Source organism: Ictalurus punctatus, chromosome 26 (assembly GCF_001660625.3).
Source record: "Ictalurus punctatus breed USDA103 chromosome 26, Coco_2.0, whole genome shotgun sequence".
Lineage (NCBI taxonomy): Eukaryota > Metazoa > Chordata > Actinopteri > Siluriformes > Ictaluridae > Ictalurus > Ictalurus punctatus.
In genome coordinates this window covers 3,937,288-3,963,198 of record NC_030441.2, presented here as the reverse complement: position 1 = coordinate 3,963,198, position 25,911 = coordinate 3,937,288, and the positions used below count along the sequence as shown (strand labels likewise).

The 25,911-nt window shown below is 38.0% G+C and overlaps 1 protein-coding gene across 2 annotated transcripts in view; it reads right to left on the bottom strand.

The window, feature by feature from the left end:
- The window catches only part of gpc6a (glypican 6a), a 173,720-nt gene that overhangs the window by 110,537 nt on the left and 37,272 nt on the right, over window positions 1–25,911 (bottom strand). For both annotated transcript variants that reach the window (XM_017456826.3, XM_017456827.3), the window contains exon 2: window positions 25,633–25,791. In XM_017456826.3, coding sequence (XP_017312315.1) covers window positions 25,633–25,791 — 159 coding nt within the window. The remainder of the gene's footprint in view (window positions 1–25,632; window positions 25,792–25,911) is intronic.

Here is a 25,911-nt window from a genome sequence, read left to right as displayed (position 1 = left end):
TCTCCATCTATCTACTCATCCAGCCATCATCTATCTTCCCATTCATCCACCCACTTATCCATCTGCCAATCCATACCTACACCTCTTCATCTATTTGGTAATCTTTCAATACATGTATCCATCTGACCTTTCACCCATCCCTCCATCCATCCATTCATCTATGCATGCGTTAAACATCCAGACTACCGATTCAACTGCCTATACATCCATCTCCTCATTTAACTATTCATCAATCCATCTGCTTGCTCATCGAACATTCCCTCAGCCCCCACATATCCATTCCTTGTGGTCTCATGCATAGCTATTGATCTATCCATTCATCCAATTATACATCTGCCATCCATCCATATTTTCATTTAATTTATCATCCTGTCCATACCTCCATCTATCCATCCATTTGCCTATCATTCCTTCTTTGCCCCACTTGTCCTTTTTCTGTTTTACCCAGCCATCACAGCCAGTCTAACTATCCATCTCCCCCTTTATCCATATTTATCAATCAGCCTTTTCCTTCACCCACATATTCTATCTATCTATCTATCTATCTATCTATCTATCTATCTATCTATCTATCTATCTATCTATCAACTTGTGGATTTGTGCATAGCTATATCCATCCAACCATCCATCTGCAAATTCACTCACTCATCTACCATTCCTCCAATTATCCATCTGCCATTTATCCATATTTTCATTTATCCCTCTGCCCATCTTCTCATATGCTCATCCATCAATTTGGCATGTCCATACAACCATCCATTCATCTGCCAGACTCCACCCATCTATCCATCTGCTTTCCCATCCATCATATATCTTCCCATCGAAACCTCCGTCTATGCATCCCTTTGTCCATCCTTCTTTCTTTGAGTCTACTCATCCATCAGCCCATTCACCCATCCATTCAACAGCTATCTATCTCCCCTTCATCCATTCACCAATCCATCTGCTATCCATCCATTTCTCTGTCTGTCCATCCATCTATCTATATTGATTTTATGTATAGATATTGGTTTATCCATCCATCCATCCATCCATCCATCCATCCATGGACATGTTACTACACATATAGCTGGTTTTTCATCAAGTGCTGATACTGTATACTGCAGAAGAGCGAATACCATTAGGCCACACTTGAGAGTATAACTGGGTGCTTTAAATGAAATACTACTTACCACTTTGCAGAGCAGAACTCTCATATTGCATGCATTTCAATTTCTACTTACTATGTTTAATACCTACCTTCGGCTAACTATGGAAACTGATTAACATTAGCGCCTTTTAACCTTAGCGGATCTACAAAGCGCTTTAGGGCCCATTCACGCCGGGATGTTTTTCGCAGTGTGTTAAACGGTCCGTTTTTTGCTGCATTTTTTTATGTTCACACCCTGCGTTGAACGGGGGTGTGAATACTTATGTACATGTGCTTTTTTTGTTTTTCATTTTTCATAAATTTGCAAATATTTCAACAAACTTCTTTCACGTTGTCAGTATGGTATTGTTTGTAGAATTTTGAGGAAAATAATGAATTTAATCCATTTTCGAATAAGGCTGTAACATAACAAAATGTGGAAAAATTGAAGCGCTGTGAATACTTTCCGGATGCACTGTATTTAGTATTTTTACTGTGTAATATTGTATCTAAAATGGTGGGTGCTTGCATCTTCTTCATCTCATTTTTTGGCTTCTTCTTTGTCTGCAAGACAGTTTTGTACTTGAACGCCATCAAGTCGTACTTTTATGTAACTTCAGCAGCTCTGGGCACATGAATAAAAGTGCGAATCTCATTGGTTTGGCCAGTTAAAAAAAACAATAAAAAAAAAACCTAACCCCTCACCGGGGTTCACATCGTCCCAATGTGAACAGGTCTTTACACTGTGTCTCATTCACCCCTTCACTCACACACACCGATGAAAGATGCTAGCCTGCCATTGGAGCAACTTGGGGTTCAGTGTCTTGCCCAAGGACACTTCAGCATGTGGAGTCATGTGGGCCAGGAATCGAACCATCAACCCTGCAGTTAGTGGGCATACTGCTCTATCACAGCCGCCCAATATTTTAGGCTAAAAATCCATCCATCCATCCATCCATCCATCCATCCATCTTCTACCGCTTATTCTTTTTCAGGGTCACAGGGAACCTGGAGCCTATCACAGGGAGCATCGGGCACAAGGCGGGGTACACCCTGGACAGGGTGCCAGTCCATCGCAGGTCACAATCACATACATACTCACACACCCATTCATACACTACGGACACTTTAGACACTACCATGCATGTCTTTGAACTGGGGGAGGAAACCGGAGTACCCAGAGGAAACCCCCACAGCACAGGGAGAACATGCAAATTCCGCACACACGTGGCCCTGCCAGGACTCGAACCCCGGAGGTGTGAGGCAAACGTGCTAACCACTAAGCCACCGTGTACCCCAAGGATTAAAATAATGTTCTTATATGAAAACAGTTAGGTTGGAAGTAAAGAATCAACAGAGATGTGAAAGAGTGGGGAAAAAAATCAGAGAAGCCTGTGCAATAATCTCTTGGAGGAAGTGTAAAATCTGTTCATCACCAGAGGCTCAGCAAGAACAGCAGCTCATGAGAACTCAGCCTTGAACTGATCAGAGAAAGATCAAAAAGTGAACTACATCTACAGCTTTTCAATCAGGAGACATTTTTATAAAAATAAAAATCACCCACGGCTGAGGCTTTCACTGTTATAATGATAACAGTAATACTTTATCCTTATACTTCATCCAGCCAGCATTCACCCATCTGTCTGTTCATCCATTCAAACAGATACTCATTTAGTCATCCACCTGTTGATCTGTTTCATGGTATCCAATCATATTGCATTTGTTCATCGGTTCATCTATTCATCCACCCATCTTTCTACCCATCTATCCATCCACCCATCCATCTACCTAGTCATCCTTTCATTTGTCCATCTGCCTGTTCATCCATTACAGTAAATAGCTACATTTATATACATTATTTGCCTGCTCATTCATCCATCCATCTTCCCATCCACCCATCTACATGCCTTTCCATCCAATCATCTACTCATCCATCCATCCATCTGCCCACTCATCCATAACTATTCATCTGTCCATCCATTTATCCATCCATCCACTCAACTGCCAATCCATTCATCCATCCACTGCCCAGACAAACATCCATCTGTCTATATGCAAATTAATAATCTACCCATCATTGAATGATCCATCCATCCATCCATCCATATAACTCTCCATCTGCCCATCAATCTACCAACCCATTCCATCCATTCATCCATCCCTTTGTCTGCTGATCTATCCATCTTTCTCTTTGCCAGTTCATCCATCCATCCCTTTGCCTACTTATCTATACATATTTCTTTTCACCAATTCATCCATCCATCCAACCATCCATCCATATATCTATTCATTTGCCCATTCATCCATCCATCCACTTGCCCATCCATCCATACATCTGTCCACTTGTCCATATAACTATTCATCGGCTCATCCATTTATCCTTTGATCTATCCATCCACACAACTGCCTACCCATCAATCCACCCATCCAATATTCATCTGCCCACTGATTCATCAAATGATCCAGTCCATCCCTCCATCCACCCATTTTCCTGCATATCTATCTGTGTCTTTTCACCAGTACATGCATCCATATATCTATTCATCCATCCAACCATTTATCTATCAATCCACTGCACATCAATGCATTAATTTCTCAATCTATCCATTTGCCCATTCATCCACCAATCCACTTCCTATACATCCAATAACCTGCCCAACCATGCATCCATCCATGCATCCATCCCTCCGTCCATCCCCTGAATGACTCTTTCAGAGTCTCTAAATCAATTGATGAGCATGAACAAATGTAAAGTTTTGCAGACAGATGTCAAGACAGATTCCTTTTGGTCTCATTCACAAATCAGAGCTGGTAATAAATCAGATGAATCAAAACCAGCAAAGTACGAAGGAACTAAATTTATAAGGAGAGTCACACATATATTTTAGAGACAAGTTGTTAATGTGTTCCACAGTTTCACATGTCATTAAAATGTGAGATCCTGCAGACAGTACAGAATAGCAGCTTAATTAACTGCATTAACTTGTGATTATTTCTGGCTTCCAGTCTCATTTATTTTCGGGGAACTCACTGTAAGAGTACATGAGCATTGTAAAAGAATGGCATGATGGTGCTTGCTTTTCTGCAGGGCACAGCAGTAGCGTTGTCTCACTCCAACAATAGCTGTTATGTTATGAAAGTGCTAGAAGGCACAAAATAATCAGAGTGCATGATGTCAGTACATTATACCCATATGGTTTACATTCCTCTGACAGCTTTACAAATAGCTTTAAATCTGAGATGGTGGAGGATGAAATCTGGGTTATTCTGGAGGTCAGAGATGGGGGAGATGCGTTACAGGAAGCTCAACCATGCTGCTGGATGGAAGTGTGTTATGGAGGACCTGAGATTGCAATCTATGTCAAGCAGTTTTAAAAATGTAGATAAAACTGTTGTTCAGTTGAAATGAAAACTAAGCTTTTTGCACCAGTCTCTTAAGATTTCTGTAATTCTACATCAAAATGCAACAACCTTTGCTCCTTTCTACATGGGGAAAAGGAAAAACTATATTAACCACTAACAGTGTGCAACAGTGAATTTTTTCTTAAAGCTGTAAACACTCATTCACAACCATATTGGTATATTCTGCTAACAATAAATATCCGTCAATAGACTGTTGAGAATATTTTAACATCTAACAATCTATAAACATTACGTTTAATATTGTTACAACTAGAAATGTTGCCGGAGCAGTTATAAGCATAATTTTATGACCTGCTGAACATTTCAGAATCAAACACATCCAGAACCACATTGTTCCAAACACGTTCTGCCTAACTAAATTTGGAAATCTTAGCGAATGACTAAATTGGCTAGCGAATGATTCTAAATTTCCAAAATACCTAGCTATGAGAATGTTATAAGAACATACTTTTTTTCTAACAAATTTCTAAAAGATAACATTCTTGCAATGCTTTAAAAACATCAGCTGTAATCACGGTCCAGAACACAGAACATTGCATTGCTGTAGATACATTTATAAATATTATGTTATAACAGACTGGCCATTTTTGGAACCAAACATTCCTTAGTGCAGTAAAAAATCATAAAATGTTTTGCTAACCTAAATTTGTTACTTTTGTAACTTAGCTAATGTTTAGAATTTGATTGCCTAACCTGACAATTATTGTAAATTGTCTAGCTAACTTGTCTAACTGGAAAAAAATTATGTGAACGATATTCTAATAACATTGTGAAGCAAAACCATTTTTTAAGGTTTTTAGAACATTGAGAAAACGTTACTAAAACATTCCTTAAGTATTCTAAGAAAGTGAAAACAACATTCATGCAATGTTCTAATTAAGAAAAAAAAAATTCCATTAACATGCCAAAAGTTACAGTAACATTTTAGGAACATTTTATGGATGCTATGTTACAACAGAACCAAAAGTTCCTTAAACAGTATCACTATGAAAATGCTTTGTTAACCTAAATATTTTTGAGCTGGAAAACAGCCAATGAGCATAAGTTACCTAGCTAATCTGCCAATGATTCTAAATTAGCTAGCTACCCTGAACAATATTAGACTACAAGTATTGAACAAGTAAAATACCAGAAATAACATTCCTACAATGTTCTACAACCATCAGAGGTAGTAATGGATTGCGTCACAATTATATTAGAACATTGTCCATGCAATGATCCTAGTTAGACAAAAACTAACATCCATCCATCTTCTATACCACTTAATCCTTTTCAGGGTCACAGGGAACCTGGAGCCTATCCCAAGGAGCATCGGGCACAAGGCAGGGTACACCCTGGACAGCATGCCAATCCATCGCAGGACACAATCACACACACACCCATTCATACACTATGGACACACCAATCAGCCTACCATGCATGTCTTTGGACTGGGGAGGAAACTGGAGTACCCAGAGGAAACGCCTGCAGCACGAGGAGAACATGCAAACTCCACACACAGGGCCACGGTGGGAATCAAACCCCTGACCCTGGAGGTGTGAGGCGAACGTGCTAACCAAGAAACCAAAGGTTCCTGGAACCATAACCGTCAGATATCCTTCTATCTAAAATAAATTAGTTAGCTGGATAATTTAGCATATCCTAAATTGGCTAACTTAGTAATGATTATTAATTGGCTAGCAACCCAGGTAACATGAGGGGAATATTATTGGTAATGGTCCTACAACTAAAAATATTCCATCAACGATGTAGAAATGTTTATAAAAGTTATGTTATGACAGATGACCCACTCAGCGGGGTAATTTAGCTAATGATCATAAATTGTCAAACATTGGAATCTGTGGTTAACAGACTGGTGCTTGGTGCTCTTGGTGCTTGGTCCCCTTAATTGCTGCTTCCAGCTAGATATATGCTGTTATAAACTCTGGTGTAAATGCTGCCTGGGCATGAAATATACTTAAAATTTCTCAGACCAACTCAGAGATGCCATGGAGCCAAAGGAGGGGATTGAAACATCTGAATAACACGTACACACACACACATACACACACACACACAATCTCTCTCTCTCTCTCGTGAATATTAACGATGTGTTCTCTTGTCTCCGTGATCGATACGTGAGCCGAACTGACAGCCGCACGCTAATTGAAGACGACATGTTTTTAAAAGTGATGAACGCCCACAGATGAGAGACAGAGAAAGAGAGAGAGACACAGACGGAGGACAGGATGACAGATCTGCGTGTAGATGCTTGGGTTATCGGTCCAGATGCGTCAGACAGACCTCTCTGACCATCAGCGGGGGAAAGAAATGGCGCCGAAGAGGCTCGCTTTGTAATAACTGACAGGAAATATTACAGAGATAAAATTACAAGGCTGCCACTGTGACTGTGTGACATTGTGGGATTGAGGACAACGTGAAGGTTTGGGTCTGAAAAAAAAATGGCCGTAACAGAAATGATTAGCACCAAGGTTTCCATTATGCTTCTAAATAAAGAGATGTAACAGCCTTTTCTTATTACCAGAAAAAACTCCTTATTCTTTCAGTGGATTGAATCCAAAATGGCTGCCATTTCCTCAATCAAAATGATTTTGTAATTAGACTCACATCACACCATTTAGCTTCAAATAAGATACAATTACACTGAAAGCTATTCATCCTAATTTAGCAACAAAAAACATGAAATTGTCATAATTTAAATGTGTAATTTGTCTTTTAGTAGCGGATCCAAAATGGCCGACTTTTTATAATTTCTACAGTCCAAATAATTAGATAATAAGGGTCACATTGCTAACCTAGAATTATTATTTTTTCTTTATTCTTTCACTAAATCCATCCTATCTGTTCCTTCATTCATTTTTTCTTTGGACAACATACACAGTATACGTGTATATATGTATATATCCATTTATAGTATGGATTTATTACACTATATAATAATGACAGTACTTACTATACTATATAATATAGTATACTCCTCTTCACAGTGCGCTGAGACAATATAGACACACGTCCTCTTCCAGGTTGATATACAAAATTTCCAGTTGACTGGAACTTCTTAATTATTGCCCTGATGGTGGAAATGGGCATTTCTAATGCTTTTGCTATTTTCTTATAGACATGTCCCATTTTGTGAAGCTCAACAACCTTTTGCCGCACATCACAGCTATATTCCTTGGTCTAACCCATTGCTATGAATGACTAAGGCAATTTGGTCTATGTGTTACTTCATATGTATACCTCTGTGAAACAGGAAGTTATAGTTGAACAATTTCCTGTTCCTAGTGACCCAGGTGTACTAATATATATATATATATATATATATATATATATATATATATATATATATATATATATATATATATATATATATATAAATGGGAATATACTTCAAATATATTTTTCTCATAACAATAAAGACAATTTTTCAAAGAAAAGCCTTGTTTGCTCATTTGAGAGATCGCATTCTTATCTTTGACGACTGCAAAAAACTCTTTCTTCTGCCAATTTGGATTCCAAATGGCTGCTTTTGTCGAAGATTCCAATTATTTCATTCCAAAAGATTATGTGATTAAAGTCAAACAGCCAGTCGTGAGGCATTTTAAAGCTTTTCTATTCAGCATTGAGCTTTCTACTGATTGTACCGCCCACATTTGAGTAAATAAGATACAGATTTATTGCACTCATAGTTAACCATGCTAATTTAACATTAAAGGCTTGCCTGTGATACGTCCATTTTGAACTGTAGGCAATTAGGCTTTTTTTTTTGCTCTGATTTGGGTGAATGTACTCCTGCTTGTAGGAAAGGACAAAACTCCTTCGTTCACAGTAAACTCCTTTCTCCCAGAACTTAATTGAAGCCGTAATTAACAATCCTCTCAACTCTGATACTTTGATTCTAGCCTTGTTAACGAACAGAGCGTGTTCCTAAATTAGCGCACTACCAGGACGCGGGCGCGCAGGGGTCCTGCGGGATGCTAGTGGCTGCGTTCTGTGCTAATGAATCCAGCGGGTCTTAATGAGCTGAGATTAGCTTTGATTCTTATGGGGCCGGCGGTGAAGTCAGCATTCGTCGCGCCAAACAAAGCGCCGCTCAGGCGTGCGCTAATGACGAAGGGTCACCCGGACATTGAGAGGCTACAGTTTGCTTTGCATTTATATTAGCATCTCGTGGGAAAAGAAAAGACTTGTTTATGCATTAATTTAACATTCATTTTGTCCTTTTGTCCAGCTGCTGTACACCGAGCCTCACGTGGACGTCCTTATTTCCTTGTTTTTGTCCTTTAGCTAGGTTACAATGTCCAGAAACCAGAAACCCAAACTGAGCAGTGTATCACAATATCACCCCAAATCCCATAACTACTAAACAAGTATTTTTCCTCACAATCCCCCAACCTCTCTCTCTCTCTCTCTCTCTCTCTCTCTCTCTCTCTCTCTCTCTCTGTGTGTTCCACTGAGACCTGAACTGTAGGTTTTTCTGGGGTTTTTTTTAATCAACTTAATACTGAAATTTTAAACAGTTTCAGATTAAACTGTGAAAAGTTCCCATTGAAACTGATGCAACATTGGATGATGATGCAACATTGGATGATGATGTCATAATAGGCGTTACAGTAGCCGACCAATCAGCACTTTTGATTCAACTCACATCCAGGGCCCAGCTGTTCAGAAGTAATCTGATCGGAGTTCGGCTATCGGGATTGGATCAAATCTTGAAAATGGGTTGATTCTGAAATCAGATTAGATCATGTAATCCAGTCTTGCTTTTGATCTGGATCAAACCTTCAGTATGTGTCGCTTAAAACTTTTTAGTAGGGTTCGGATACCTGCGATCCAAAAAAAAAAAAAAAAAAAAAAATCAGGATTATCCTGATCCCAGCAGAAGTGTGGTTTCAGGGAGGATTTCAGGAACAAAATGCCTTAAAAAAAAAAAAGAAAAGAAAAACTTTAAAACTGGTCAAATAATACAACATTTGTTTCATGTAGTATATACATTTATTTATATTTTACACTTGATTTGTTAAACCGTTACAGTAATAAAGTAGATAAAGTATATATTAGGCTGTAATTGAAGCCTTTTAATACAGTAAAGTAAAAAAGAAAAAAAATTATATTTTGTCCCCATAAATAATCCCCCAAACAGCTGTCAATAAAATAATATATTTAATTTTAACTGTCCTTTGTCACTGTATATTAATTACAGTGACACAATCATCAGAGAGGAACCAGTTTCTAATAATTGCATCCCTTATTGCTCTCTACACATGAAGGACTCTGAACATTCTTATTTAGATTTTTTATGATTCTAAATATTCACAATGTATTTGTGAATAATGTAGATTTGTTGGTTTGTATTTATTTGTCGTGGGTCTGACTATTTAAAAGAAATTGAAAAAGGAAGGGGATGTCTGTAATCCGTATTTGGTAATCTTAAAAAGTTTGTATCTGGATCACTGAGATCCAATCCAATGCTGCTTTGAAAAACCAACACAAAAGTAAGATGGATTACCTGATCGTGGATAGCAAAACATGGGATTACAAAAACCCAGATCATTTTGATCCAGATGAAACTTTTTGAACAACTGGGCCAGGGGAACACTATACTTATTACACACACTTATCTTTCTTTCTTCACTTTTCCTTTTCATCCACCCCCTAAAAATGTTCATTTCCAGTTCCAATCTTTTAATTTCTCCTTCCATTTTCCATCATTCCCTGTCATCCATTCCTCATTCTTTCTTTGGACAGCATACACATTATAATTACATGCTTTCATTCCATTCTTTTATCTCTCCATTTTTTTAATCCCTTGAATTGTTATTTTTCTTTTCTTTTTTTCATTTAAATATTCTTCCTTTCTTTTTTTCATGTGCATCTATTTTCTTTGATTCTTCCCTCATTTCTTCACCTCCCTACTGTATTTATTTATTTATTTATTTTCATTTTCAACCCCCCACCCTGACAAACCATTTTATTTTCAGTTCTCCTTCACACTCCTTTTTCATTCATTCCTGGACAGTCCAGTACTGTGTTGGGCTGTGAATTGTCCAATCTCTATGGATGTCTGACAGTTGCACTGACAGTCAGATATTAATGCAAAACATCCTGCCTGTGTGTGTGTAAGAGAGACAGACAGAGAGAGAGAGAGAGAGATGTTTTGTGCTTTATTCTGTTTACTATAATGCTAGATTCTGTGTAGCTTGTTTACTGTAATATTGGTTCATATTTTCATTTCATTCAGGGTTGCCAACTTTGGCTTCAAGGCTGGAGTGAGATTTCTGATTTAAATCACTTTTTTTTTTTTTTTGCTGTGTAGAAATGAGAATTACGGAGTAAAATGTGCACAATGCCTCTTTTTTTTTGTTTGACTGTTTCTATGTCTTCCTCACCACGCCCTTGTCTTTGCTTTCCATTGCCGTCGCTACTTAAGTCCCCATGAAATCAAAATTTCTAAATTAGAATATGTTCACCTTAAGGTTATCTATAAGCTAGTGTTCTCCAAAGCAATGACAAAATTTGCATTTAGAAGACATATAAATTAAAATATTTACAGTATCTCTACCACCAATTTTGATGACATCATTCTACACTTCAGCTTCTCATCAGATTTTCTGTCCAATAAAATGTTCTCTAGAATCTGAAGTGTCCCACCCCAATAAATTATATATATATAAATATATATATATATATATATATATATATATATATATATATATATATATATATATATATATATATATATATAAATCCATGGTATTAACTGTCAAGTGCGGCTGATACTGTCCTGGTCACTTTTGTACAAGCACAGTTTCCCTCCCTGGAACAATAGTAATATCACTTATAACAACAAACCATTGTAAATGGAGAATTGGTTCCAGTGTAAAATATTAATTAATTCTACACTTATAAATGAAAAAGAATTTGAAAAAAATAATTAAGGCTGTCCCCAGTGGCAAACTAACTTTAACCAAATCTTCAGTTGTAGATATTATTACATGATTCAACCTTACAAAGTCCCCAACCTTTAATAAATGGTCTTTCCATTTTTGAAAACATTTTAATAATAATTTTATAAGAAACTCCATTACTGCCAGATCTAATCCTTCGTGGAAATCAAGATGTCTTAAACACAATTTATCATCTGGACCTTACCTTATAAATATAAATCTATTATCTCTACCTCGTTTAGGGTTGATTTAAAATGGACATGAGATCAAAATTTAACAAAACCTTACATTTAAACCCATATGATATTTAATTTTATTTACAAAACCCTTTTTTTTCTGAAAAACCTAATTACATCATTCATCTTTTAATTATTTTAGCAAAGTGGTATATTCACAAGACAAGAGGAACTAAAAAAACAAAAACAAACCTTCATATTTTAAAATATACTTTGAAACCCATTCAAACATGAGAATACAAACCAAGAAACTTATGAAAACGGGAAAAATTTAATGTAACTGCCCAAACATTAATATGTTCTTTTCTATTGCTGTTGTTGTTACTTTTGTTTTTTTATTTAATTTCACATTGTCTGAACTGTTAAACAATGCAGTTGATTTCTTCTTGCTTTGTATTTGAACACGTTATTGTATTAAATACAGTAAAGGAAGAAATATAAAAATATGGCTTTAGCCCGGGCTGTGATGTAGGCTAAATGCTATCTGACTTTACACAGCGCAGGAGGAAATGTGATTGGTACAGGACCCAAATTTTTCATTGTACATGTGTATAGTGACAATAAAAAAGGCATTCATTCAACCGATTCAGACTGGTCCAATCAAGACGTTACAGGGCTTCACTGGTCTAATTAAACTCCAGACCTTCCCCATACTGACAGGGATAAAAAAAAAATCATTTGAGAAGATTTGTGACTGTTGTATTTTTCGTTGGATTGATATATAATTTTGGTGTGAGATTTACTTGGGGAGCGTGAGACACAGCCTGAAAGTGTGTTTCTCACACCAATGTGTGAGAGTTGGCAACCTTGGTTTTAGCCGGCTAGTTTCAGTAAGCCTGTTTCTATAATGTAAGTTTGTATTTAGCCTGTTTCTATAATGTTAGTTTGTATTTAGCCTGTTTACTATAATGCTAGTTTGTGCTTAGCCTGTTTACTATAATGCTAGTTTGTGTTTAGCCTGTTTACTATAATGCTAGTTTGTATTAAGCCTGTTTACTATAATGCTAGTTTGTATTAAGCCTGTTTACTGTAATGCTAGTTTCAGTACGTCTGTTTCTATAATGCTAGTTTATATTTATCCTGTTTACTAAAATGCTAATTTGTGTTTAGCCTGTTTACGATAATGCTAGTTTGTGTTTAGCCTGTCTACAATAATGCTAGTTTGTGTTTAGCCTGTTTACGATAATGCTAGTTTATATGTAGGCTGTTTGCTATAATGTTGGTTCATGTTTTAGCCTGCTAGTTTCAGTTAACCTTTTCACTATAATGCTGGTCTATTTTTAGCCTGTTTACTATACTGCTCATTTGTATTTAACCAGTTTACTCTAATGCTAGTTTGTATTTAACCTGTCGATAATAATGCTAGTTTGTGTTTAGCCTGTTTACTATAATGCTAGTTTGCATTTAACCTGTCTAAAATAATGTTAGTTTGTATTCAGCCTGTTAATATGATGCTAGTTTGTGTTTAGCCTGTTTACTTTAATGTTGGTTCATGTTGGAGTCTGCTATTTTCCATAAGCCTGTTTACTATAATCCTAGTTTGTATTTAACCTGTTGATAATAATGATAGTTTGTACTCAGCCTGCTTACTGTAATATTGGTTCATGTTTTAGCCTGCTAGTTTCAGGTAGTCTCTTCACTATAATGTTAGTCTGTGTTTAGCCTGTTTACTATAATGCTAGTTTGTATTCAGCCTGTTTCCTATAATGCTAGTTTGTATTCAGTCTGTTTACTATAATGCTAGTTTGTATTTAACCTGTTTACTATAATAATGTTAATTTGTGTTTAACCTGTTTACTATGCAGCTAGTTTGTATTTAACCTATTTACTATAATGCTAGTTTGCATTTAACCTGTTTACTATAATGCTAGTTTGTATTTAACCTGTTTACTATAATGATATTTATATTCTCCCCGTGCTGTGGGGGTTTCATCCGGGTACTCCGGTTTCTTCCCCCAGTCCAAAGACATGCATGGTAGGCTGACTGGCGTGTCTAAAGTGTCCGTAGTGTATGAATGGGTGTGTGAGTGTGTATGTGATTATGCCCTGCGATGGACTGGCACCCTGTCCAGGGTGTACCCCGCCTTGTGCCCGATGCTCCCTGGGATAGGCTTTATGTTTCCCCGTGACCCTGAAAAGGAGTAAGCGGTAGAAGATGGATGGATGGATGGACTATAATGCTATTTTGTTTTTAGCCTGTTTACTATAATGCTAGTTTGCATTTAAACTGTTTACTATAATAATGTTAGTTTGTATTTAACCTGTTTACTATGCGGCTAGTTTGTATTTAACCTGTTTACTATGCGGCTAGTTTGTATTTAACCTGTTTACTATGCGGCTAGTTTGTATTTAAACGGTTTACTATGCGGCTAGTTTGTATTTAAACGGTTTACTATAATGCTAGTTTGTATTTAACCGGTTTACTATAATGTTGGTTCATGTTTTAGCCTGATAGTTTCAGTTAGCCTCTTCACTATAATGCCAGTTTGTGTGTGTAGTTAGTTTCTATTTTAGCCTGTTTACTATTCTGCTAGTTTGTATTTATCCGGTTTACTATAATGCTAGTTTGTATTTAAGCTGTTTACTATAATGCTAGTTTGTATTTAACCTGTTGATAATAATGCTAGTTTGTATTTAACCGGTTTACTATAATGCTAGTTTGTATTTATCCGGTTTACTCTGATGCTAGTTTGTATTTAACCTGTCGATAATAATGCTAGTTTGTATTTAACCGGTTTACTATAATGCTAGTTTGTATTTATCCGGTTTACTCTGATGCTAGTTTGTATTTAACCTGTCGATAATAATGCTAGTTCGTATTTAACCTGTTTACTATAATGCTAGTTTGTATTTAACCTGTTGAAAATAATGCTAGTTTGTGTTTAACCTGTTTACTATAATGCTAGTTTGTATTTATCCGGTTCACTATAATGCTAGTTTGTATTTAACCTGTTGATAATAATGCTAGTTTGTATTTAACCTGTCGATAATAATGCTAGTTTGTGTTTAACCTGTTTACTATAATGTTGGTTCATGTTTTAGCCTTCTAGTTTCAGTTAGCCTCTGCACTATAATGCCAGTTTGTGTGTGTAGCTAGTTTCTATTTTAGCCTGTTTGCATTTAGACTGTTTACTATAATGGTATGGTAGCTTATGATTAGCCTGGTCAATGGTGTATGAGTTTTTTTTTTTTTTTTTTTTTTTTTTTTTTTTTTTTTTTAATTTAATTTTTTTTTTTTATATAAAAGGAATCTGTTGTACACACAGGAGCCACTGACTCTCAGAATGGTCTTATATGGGGTTGCAGAGGAAAGATCTGGCACAATTTGAAGAAAATAAATGGTAGAATGATCAAACGCTGACTTATGTTTCTGTAAAAAATACAATATAATTAGAGAGATTAATTGATCAGAAAGTGTCGTTAGTGTGTAATTTAGCGAGGGAATCTCTGGAGGATGAATGTGAGCACTGAACGCTGCGTAAACACACACAGAATGAGTTTTACAGTGAGAAATGTCCTGTCCTGTGTGTTTGTGTGTCTGTTTGTCTCTGGATCTCAGAGTGAGCAGAACGCAGGAATATTAGCCATTAGCGGCGAGTTAGCTGCTGCTTAATTAAGCGCTGCTCTTGACGACTCACTCTGTGATTCATGCCGAGAGTCCTGACCACATCCTCTTCTTAGTAACATATAATACGTCTGTGCTGAGTGTGAAGTGTTTATCGTACACAGACTCCATTCACACATGTTTCTGTAGAGAGTTTCACTGAGAGCAGCACACTGGACTTATAGCTTTTTATAAACTTGATACAGCTGAAACAGTTTCAGATTAAAGTGTGAAACTTTCCCACTGAAACACACTAATGCAATGTTGGATGATTCTAATTGTAATCGACAGCTGATGATATCATATTAGGTGTTACAGCAGCCGGCCAATCAGCAGCTTTGATTCTACTGCACACTCGTTATAATCCTAACACATACACATTATTTACTTATTTATCTTTCTCTATAATGATCTGTTTTTTCATTGATTTTTCTGCCTTCAATCCCTTCCCCATCCTTTATTTTTGTTTGCATTACTTTATTAATTTCAAGTTTTAGTCCATCCCTCCATCTATTCTATCTTTCTTTTTTTATATATACCTGTTCATTCTTTGGTCCTTTTGACTGTTAGTCATTTAGTTTCTTTCTTCCTTCCATTCATTTATTCTTTTGAGAGTTTTTGGCCCAGATGTACATATGATAACTGCACAACACCTAATAACATAATTTATCATGCATATTTCCCCCTACTTCAATTTAATATTTCATTGTTTTCATCCATTCCTCTTTTCTTTCATTCCTTCCTTTCTTTCTTATTCTTCCATCTTGTCGGCCTCCTTTTCAATGTTTTCATATTTCCACCCTTTCAACTTCATCCATCCTCTTCATTTTTTCTTATGGTTTTTATCAACCCACTATTCATTCTTTCTCTTTCTCTTCTTCTTTCCTCTTTTATACTACTTTCTTACCTTTTCATTTTCTTCTCTATTTTGCCATTTCTTTCCTTCATTCTTACTTGTACTGATCATGTTTATTTGTATTTCTCTTTTATCCATAATTTCTTTCTTTCTTTCTAACACCTAATAACACAGTTCTCGTTTATCCATACTTAATTTCCTTGTCCTTGCTTTTCAGGAGGAAATCCCTGCTTTTTGTCCTTCTTTCTTTGGACAACACACATTAGAATTAGTAATTAATTATTAAATTATTAATTTACCTTACTTCATGTACTCTTACTTTCTTGTGCCTCCATCTTTCCTCCCTCTTTTACCGTACTCCACCCCCTATCCTATTCCACCCCTTCTATTCATTCTCAGTTTTAGGCCCAGATGTATATACGTGCGAAGTTACAGCACACATCTGAGGTGAGGGACGAATTGAGCAATAAAGTTAAAATGAGAGATGGAGGATGAAGATGAATTCGAAAGGGCCTTAAATAAATAAAATGGCAGTGGAATCTCTACAGACTGATCTGTGGAGATTATCTGTCTGCTGGAGAGAGATAGACAGACATACAGAGAGAGACAGACAGACAGACAGGAAAACAGACAGAGAGTGATGTGATGGAGGTGAAGTCTCCACTGAGATCGTCCTCTATCACTCCACTCACTTTAGCTCACATCACTCCATCACAACAAAGCTTAATAATTCATCACTGCTTCCAGGAAGTACACTGTGTGTGTGTGTGTGTGTGTGTGTGTGTGTGTGTGTGTGTGTGTGTGTGTGTGTGTGTGTGTGTGTGAGTGACCTGAGTTTCAGGTTTCAATAAAAAAAAAAAAAAAAGCCAATTTCTGCATCATTGCTTAAGGGCAAATATAATCAAACCAACCTGCTGACATGCTAACTTACTGTGTGTGTATTTAAATGGTTTCTATGGTGACAGTGGGCAATACCAGTGTCCAAGCATGATCTTTACCTAGTGATGTTTTTTTTGCTCAGAGGTGGTGAGAATTTCAGCTTTTTTTTTTTTTTTAAACAGACTGTTCAAAAGCACACACTTTATCTACACTTCATTTAATTAGGTGTGTTTCCATCACCGGAACCAAGGAACTTTTTTAAGGAACTAAGAAACATTTTCCAGAACCCAGAACCTTTTTTAAGCAATTCCTAAAAAAAATTTCAATAATTTCCGAACATTATCAGGAACCCAGAATCCCTTTTTTTTTTCCCCGCAGGAAATTACAAGCTACAAACCATTTTCAGGAACTTTGAAACTTTTCCAGGAACTCAAAAATTTCTCAGGGGCTCTCTTTTTTTTTTTGGAACTCAAGAACCCAGAAACTTTTCCAGTTAGAATTATATTGTCAAGAACTTTGTAACCAGTAACGTTTTGTCAAGATGGATTTTCAAGAAAGTCAAACAGTTCTTCAAGAACTATGGGGCTTTTTTAGCAATTCGAAAATAGAAAGTCAGTAACTTTTCTTTCATGTACTGAGGAGCTTCTTCAGCAACCCTAGAACTTTCTCAGGAGCTTGATGTTCAGAAACCTAAGAAACAATCTTTTTTTCCCCAACCAAAGAGGTTTTTATCCCAGCAACATAGGTGTATATATATATATATATATATATATATATATATATATATATATATATATATATATATATATATATATATATATAATTTTTTAATCTTTCACTCTTTGCATTTTTTAAAAGTACATATCTGACAATCTTGCCTAGGCAGTACCTTCATAGATCCTGCTGTTGAAATCTGAGGTATTAAAATGCTGTGCTAAAGTCTGTGTGCTATGGTCCTACACACAGAAAGGCATTTTAATTTAAATTAATTGACAGAGACTCTGTCGCACTCAGAGGAAACGTGCTCGTAAAAATTGAACACAGATGGCAGCAAACTGAACTGGAACACCTGAAAGTGAATCTTCGGCCATGTCCCCCTAGCCCCAGATGAAGTTGATCAGCCAAGACATGTTTAGTGTCTAGAGCTTATTTCTTCAGTTTATTACTGGAGCTATGAGGTGAATATAGCTAGCAACCGTTAATTCCCAGTTTAATCACTAAACTTGAGTGAGGGTGAGAGTGGTTAGACAGAAGGTGGGGTTGAGTGAGGGTGTCTTTTTTTATTATGGGTGGGGTTAATGTGATGGCGTGGTAAGAGCGAGGGTGTGGTTAGACTAAGGGTGGAGTTAGAAAGAGGGTAGGGCTGTACGATTATGGCCAAAATGATAATCCCGATTATTTTTGATCAATATTGAGATCTCGATTATTTATCACAATTATTCATTGATTTTAGTGACAACATATTTTTATTGCACTTTATTAAGTTTTCTCATGCCACAATATAACACACAAGTAGGCGTGAGAAAACTGGAGCTGGTCAATTATGACAGAATTTAGGAACATAGTGTGAGCCATGACACATTAATTTACCTTCTGATAAACTAAATTTAATATTTTCAGTTCATTGTGTGGTTAGATTAAGGGTGGGGTTAGAGTGAAGCTGTGATTAGATTGAGGGGTGGGGTTAGAGTAAGGGTGTGGTTAGAGTGAGGGGTGGGGTTAGAGTGAGGGATGTGGTTAGATTAAGGGTGCGGTTAGTGTGAAGGTGTGGTTAAATTAAGCGTGGGGTGAGAGGTGAAGGTGGGGTTAGAGTGAAGATGTGGTTGGAGTAAGGGTGAGGTTAGAGTGAGGGGTGGGGTTAGACTGAGGGATGTGGTTAGATTAAGGGTGCGGTTAGAGTGAAGGTGTGGTTAAATTAAACGTGGGGTGAGAGGTGAAGGTGGGGTTAGAGTGAAGATGTGGTTGGAGTAAGGGTGAGGTTAGAGTGAGGGGTGGGGTTAGACTGAGGGATGTGGTTAGATTAAGGGTGCGGTTAGAGTGAAGGTGTGGTTAAATTAAACGTGGGGTGAGAGGTGAAGGTGGGGTTAGAGTGAAGATGTGGTTGGAGTAAGGGTGAGGTTAGAGTGAGGGGTGGGGTTAGACTGAGGGTGTGTTTATAGAGACAGGTGTGTGGTTCAACTAAGGGTGTGGTTAAAGTGAGTGTTGCTTGCTCTCACTGCACAAAGGACTGTATTTGCTCAGTATTTGCATTTGCTAACATGGCTAATAATGTCTGTAAGTTGGTAGCAAACAACTCCATGTGCGTAATGTTCATTGGTGGCCTTTGACTTTCAACTTCTGATCTGCTTCTTTAATGAGTGTAGAGTGAGATCTGAAGACCTGCTCATCTGACTGCTAGGACTGTGATGTGAATAGTCACTCTGATTCAGCACTGCTCCCACACACACACACACACCCCAACCATGTTAAGAATGTGTGGCATTCATCTTATAGAATCAAAAGCATGTCTAATGCGCTGGCAAAGTCCAGGTCACCACTATCTAATGCACAAACGACCAGGCTAATGTGGGTCATGTGACCAGCGGGGGTAGTTCTATACAGGCACTTCAATACCCACACACGCACACAAGTACATTTATATATATATATATATATATATATATATATATATATATATATATATATATATATATATATATATATATATATATATATATTTGTGTGTGTGTGTGCGCACCAGCAACAGAACAGAAGTGTAAAGAGCTTTAGAGTGAGAACAGCATGAGTCAGAGTTAATCCATCAAGCCAGCCCAACTGGAACACACACACACACACACACACACACACACACACACACACACACACACACACACTTACTTCCTAATTATAATACACTGAGGCAATGATATGAAATTTCAATTGTAACTGCCAGATGATGATGTCACAATGCATGTTATAGCAGTTGACCAACCAGCAGTTTCAACTCACACTCATTAAAATACAAACACTTTCTCTTGACGTTTCCGTTCCTCCATTCTTTGTTTCTTGGTTACGTTTGTTTCTTTCTTCCTTGCTTGTTTTCGTTTTTTCTTGCTTACTCTCTCAGAGACTCTAGAGTTTATTACTCTTCATTGTATCTCCCTCCTGTCTTATATTGTTGTGTAGCACGTAATACCACTGTAAACGTGTTTGTCATGTTGCTTGTTGACCGCACACTCATCTCCATCACCTCCATCATATAAAGCACTTATATAAACATCCTAAACATGTAGTGACGCTCAACAGGGTCCTCGTGTTGAAGTGGGGGTGCTGTGGGAGAGAGGCGTCATCACCAACCCAGAGTGCTCTCCTCTCAAAGCTCGCTCAGACAATTAACTCACACACACTCATAGCGCCAGGAAGCTTAGTGCCACTTAACATGCATGCTCTCTCAGGCTTTCATATGTTAAAATGAGGGGCTTTTTTAAAAAAAATATTCATATACTCGAAAAAGAAGTTCACCTTTGCAGAGGTGTATATATAAAATCATGCTGTGCTGAAGGGCTTCTAGAGAAGAGAGGCATTTAGTGGCTTCTCCTAAAGATGTGCATAATATCTATGTCATTAAAGAGCACTTACTGCATGATGAGTGGAATGTGTAGGGTGAATGAATACTGTTGCATTTGCAGGAAAACCCAGACATTTTACCCATTTTACCCATTGTTTACCCTCTCACACCACCAGATCATCTGTACCTACACTCATTTTATGGGAAAAATAAGGTAAGTTTTATTTTGATGGCAACAACACATCTAAAAAAAAGTTTGGGCGAGGCAACAAAAGGCTGGAAATGTACGTGTTACTAAAAAGAAACAGCTGAACAAACAGAAACATTATAATGTTCCTCAATGTAAATCTCATCATCTACAGTACATAATATCATCCAAGGTTCTGAGAATCTGGAGAAATCTCTGTGCACAAGGGACAAGAGTGAAAATCAATATTGCGTGCCCGTGATCTTCAGGCCCTCAGATGGAACTTCATTTAAAAAAGGCATGATTCTGTAAAGGAAATCGCTGCATGGGCTCAGAAACACCTCAGACCTCATTGTCTGTGAACACAGTTTGCTCTGCCATCCACAAATGCTGGTTAAAGCTCTATCATGCAAAGAAGAACCCATATGTAAACATGATTCAGAAATGCCGCTGTCTTCTCTGGGCCAAAGCTCATTTAAAATGGACTGAGGTGAAGTGGAAAACTGTTCTGTGGTCAGACGAATCGAAATTTGAAATTCTTTTTTGGCAACCATGGACACCGGGTCCTTTAAACTAAAGAGTACTAAAGAGGAGAGGAACCATCCTGCTTTTTATCAGCGCTTAGTTCAAAAGCCTGCATGTCTGATGGTATGGGGCAGCATTAGTGCCTATGGAATGGGCAGCTTGCACATCTGGAAAGGCACCATCAATGCTGAAAGTTATATACAGGTTTTAGTACGTCTGTTTCCATTCAGATTCCATCCCATCTTTACTTCTGAAAGACTCGGCCTCTCTAAGACACTCTTTTTATACCAATCATGTTACTGACCTGTTGCCAATTAACCTAATTAGTTGCAAAATATTCCTGTAGCTGTTTCTTTTTAGTAACACTTACTTTTCCAGCCTTTTGTCGCCCCCTCCCAACTTTTTTGAGACATGTTACCTTCACCATCATCAAATAAACTCTACGTACACTCATTTACTATCTCACACCATCGGCTCATCTGTGCCATTGCTCGTTTACCCTACCAAACTACTGAATCATTTTTCCCCTACACTTGCTTATCTTTACACCATTAGATCATCTGTTCCTAAAAGAGTTCACTCTCTTAAGCAATCGAACAATCTGTACCTACACTCATTTACCATCTGACAGCATTGGATAATTTGTACCTACACTCTTTTACCCTCATACACCATCAGACAATATGTACCTACACGTAAGGGTACCTACCACACCATCAAATAATTTCTATATACACTTGTTTACACTCTCACACCATCTTATTTTCTGTGCCTACACTTATTTACCTTCTCATAACATCTGATCATTAGTACCCATACTTGTTTACCCTCTCACACAATCAGATCATTTGTACCTACACTTGTATACCCCCTTACAACATAAGATCATCTGTAGCCACATCTGTATCTATACTCATATGTGCTTTCACACCATCGGATGAGCCGTACCTACTTTTGTTTACCCACTCACACCATCAGATCATTTGTACCTACACTCCTTTACCCTCTCACACCATCAGCTCATCTGTACCCACACTTTTTTACCTTCTTACACCATCTGGTCATGTGTACCCACACTCATTTACCCTCTTACACTATCAAATCATCTGTACCTACATTCATTTACCCTCTTGCACCATCACATAAATTGTACCTACACTCATTTACCCTCTTACACCATCAGATCATCTGTACCCACACTTGTTTACCCTCTTACACCATCAGATAATCTGTACCCACACTCATTTACCCTCTTACACCATCAGATCATCTGCACCCACACTTGTTTATCCTCTTACACCATCAGATCATCTGTACCCACACTCGTTTACCCTCTTACACCATCGGATCATCTGTACCCACACTCGTTTACCCTCTTACACCATCAGATCATCTGTACCCACACTCGTTTACCCTCTTACACCATCAGATCATCTGTACCCACACTTGCTTACCCTCTTAAACCATCAAATCATCTGTGCCTACATTCATTTACGCTCTCGCACCATCTGATCAATTGTACCTACGCTCATTTACCCTCTCACGCCATCTGATCACCTGTAACTACATTCCTTTACCTTCTCACAACATTGGATCATATGTGCCTATAATCCTTCCCCATAAGATCATCTGTATCGACAGTCATTTACCCTCACACACTAATGGATCATCTGTACCTACATTCGTACTTATCATCTTTATCTCTTCATTCAGGTATAAAATCAGGCTCAACATTTTGTAGTTTATACCTGACTTTAGTGAGTGTATCTGTGGTTTGTAAGAGAAAAGATGGAGTTCATGTGTTCATCCTTTCTTCATCCGCAGAGCAAGGAATCCATCATTGACGCTGCTCTGGTTGAGAGAGCACAAACCGCCCAATCAATACTCACCTGCCGAGCTGAAGAGCTTTCTGAGGATTAGATGTCAAACCTGCTGGGCCTATCACTATGATAAACTCTGTGTGCATGCACTCACATGCGTGTGTGTGTGTGTGTGTGTGTGTGTGTGTGTGTGTGTGTGTGTGTGTGTGTGTGTGTGTGTGTGTGTGTTTCAGGCAGCGAGACTAAGCAATTCCTCTAGCAATCCTATTTGCTCTAGGCATCTTCTGATAATCAGTTATGAATTTTAGGTTTGAATATTCAAGATGCACAATACCGTTATAGTGAATGCTTCAAAATATGAATTCATTAGGGAGAATGTTTGTCTTCTGTATCCCTTAAGGTTCACTAGTTTGGACATAATTGAAGTAGTACACTTCAGCAGTAAGTAAGCCTCCTACTAATGGTGTGATAATGGGTTTAGCAGGTTAGAATAAGAGGTGGGGCTAGAGTGAGGGGTGGGGTTTGAATTAAGAGCAGATTTAGAATGAAAGGTGTGGTTAGGTTGTGGGTGGGGATAAGGATTATAGATGAGGATAGATTAAATCCAAGAGTGTGAGACCTGGATTAAAGTATTAGACAGATTAGCATAAGGGGTGGTGCCAGTGTGATGGGTGGGGTTAGAGTGAAGGGCTGGTTCAAGTAAGGGGGTTCATTAAGAGCAGGGTACAATTAAAGCAAGGGCTGTGCATTGAGAACAGATTTCAAGTGAAGGGGTGGGATTAGCATGATGGACGGGGCTAGCATAAGACCCAGAGTGTAAGGGTTGACTTGAGCTATGAGACAGAATTAGCATAAGGGGTGGGGCTAGTGTGGTGGGTGGAGTTAGAATAAGATTTGTATTGAAGAATGGGGTTAGCAGGAGAGGTGGGGTTAGAGTGAGGTAATAACAAGTCTTCAACAAGTCTTAGTGTGTCCCTCGGTGAGGCATTGGCAGAGTTGATCTGGTTGAGCGCTAGCCTAAAACATCCTTCTAATGGGAGGAAATGGCTTGCTAAAGCAACTGTGTGTCACGAAATGGCCACCATGACCCTTCCCTGCACAGGCTGTGTTTTTTTTTTTTTTTTTTTTTTTTTTTTTTTTTTTTTTTTAAAACTCATCCACAATAAAACTTCTAATACAATAACACAATAAAAAAAAATAATAAATTCTGCATAGTTGTGTGTTAGAGCCATCAGTGCTTTAGCAAGCCATCTCTTCTAATTAGCAGGAGGTTTTAGGCTAGCACTCAACCGGATCGAGTCCGCCAACGCCTCGCAGCACCATTAACACTTGTCATTTCTAATTCTGCAGGATTTTAATCAAACCCATCCTCTGCAGTATTAGCACATCCCCCGTCTGAGTTTTTAGTTTGTATACCTATGCTAACTGCTAACACAAAGCACTATAGAATCCGAAGGGTTTTATGTGCACGTCACACTTCACAGCCTCAGGTCGAGGCAGTCACTGAAATTAGGGCACCCTTATCTCTCTCTTTCTCTCTCACACACACACACAAACATGTATACACACATGCACACAAACACACACACTGCTGCAGGATTATCTCTTGGGTGTGTAAGCAGGTTTGATGTTAAGTTAGAGTAGACAGAGTTCTAAAAAGGAATACACTGCTTCTATCTGCCAGTGCAAATATACAGGTTGACAGCTGTGATGCCAGGAAAAGCTACACACACACACACACACACACACACACACACACACAAACACAAACACACATAGAGCTATTAAGTTCCCATTCAGTGATGCTTCCAATTCTGCTCCTCTTACGCTCTGTAGAAGTTGGATGGAGTCAGGATGATGAGAATACGAAGATGGGTGGAATCAGGGTGATGGTGAAAACAGCAACATGGGCAGTGTCAGTGGGATGAGGAGAATAGGAAGATGGGTAGAGTCATGATGATGGGGAGAATATGAAGATGAGTGGAGTCAGGGTGATGGGGAAAATATGATGCTGGGTGGAGTCAGGTGATGGGTGAAATGAGGTACAAGAAGTATGAAGGAAGATCAATTGTGGGGGAGGGGTTAGAATTAGGGGTGGAGTTAGAATGATGGGTGGGCTAGAGTGAAAGGGGAGGTTAAATTCAGGGGTAGAGTACACATGCTAACACTCTAACACTCCCTAATATAAATGTTAACACACTAACACACCATAACACAACCCAGTAACATACACTAGCACACCCTAATAGAAATGCCAACACAAAATGATACACACTAACACACCCGAAAATAAATGCTAACACACACTAACACTCCCGTTTATTAACACTAACGCAACATAATGCATGTTAACACACCCTAACATGAATGCTAAAATATACTACAAACGTGAACACACTGTAACACGCAATAACACACATCAACTCTCGCATTTAAACCTACTAACAAGAAGGCAGAATCATGACTTCCTGTGTCTCACCGTCGAACTTCCTGTGTTTGGTGGTGAATACAGTTCTCAGGGCACTGCTGCTCTCCTCCATCAGGCGTTCGAGATCGGCTTTACCGCGATGTGCAAGGGCGTCCTCCATCTCCACCCCACAGCATGTGTACTCCTGAGAACATACACGCAGGTGCTCACCTGTGGAGACACACACACATTTTATTGAACCCACAGCTTTTGCCCAGATCACACAGCACCCAAGAGAAATACCAACTGGATCTAATGATGCATTTCAGCTCGCTGTGACATCATTAATTA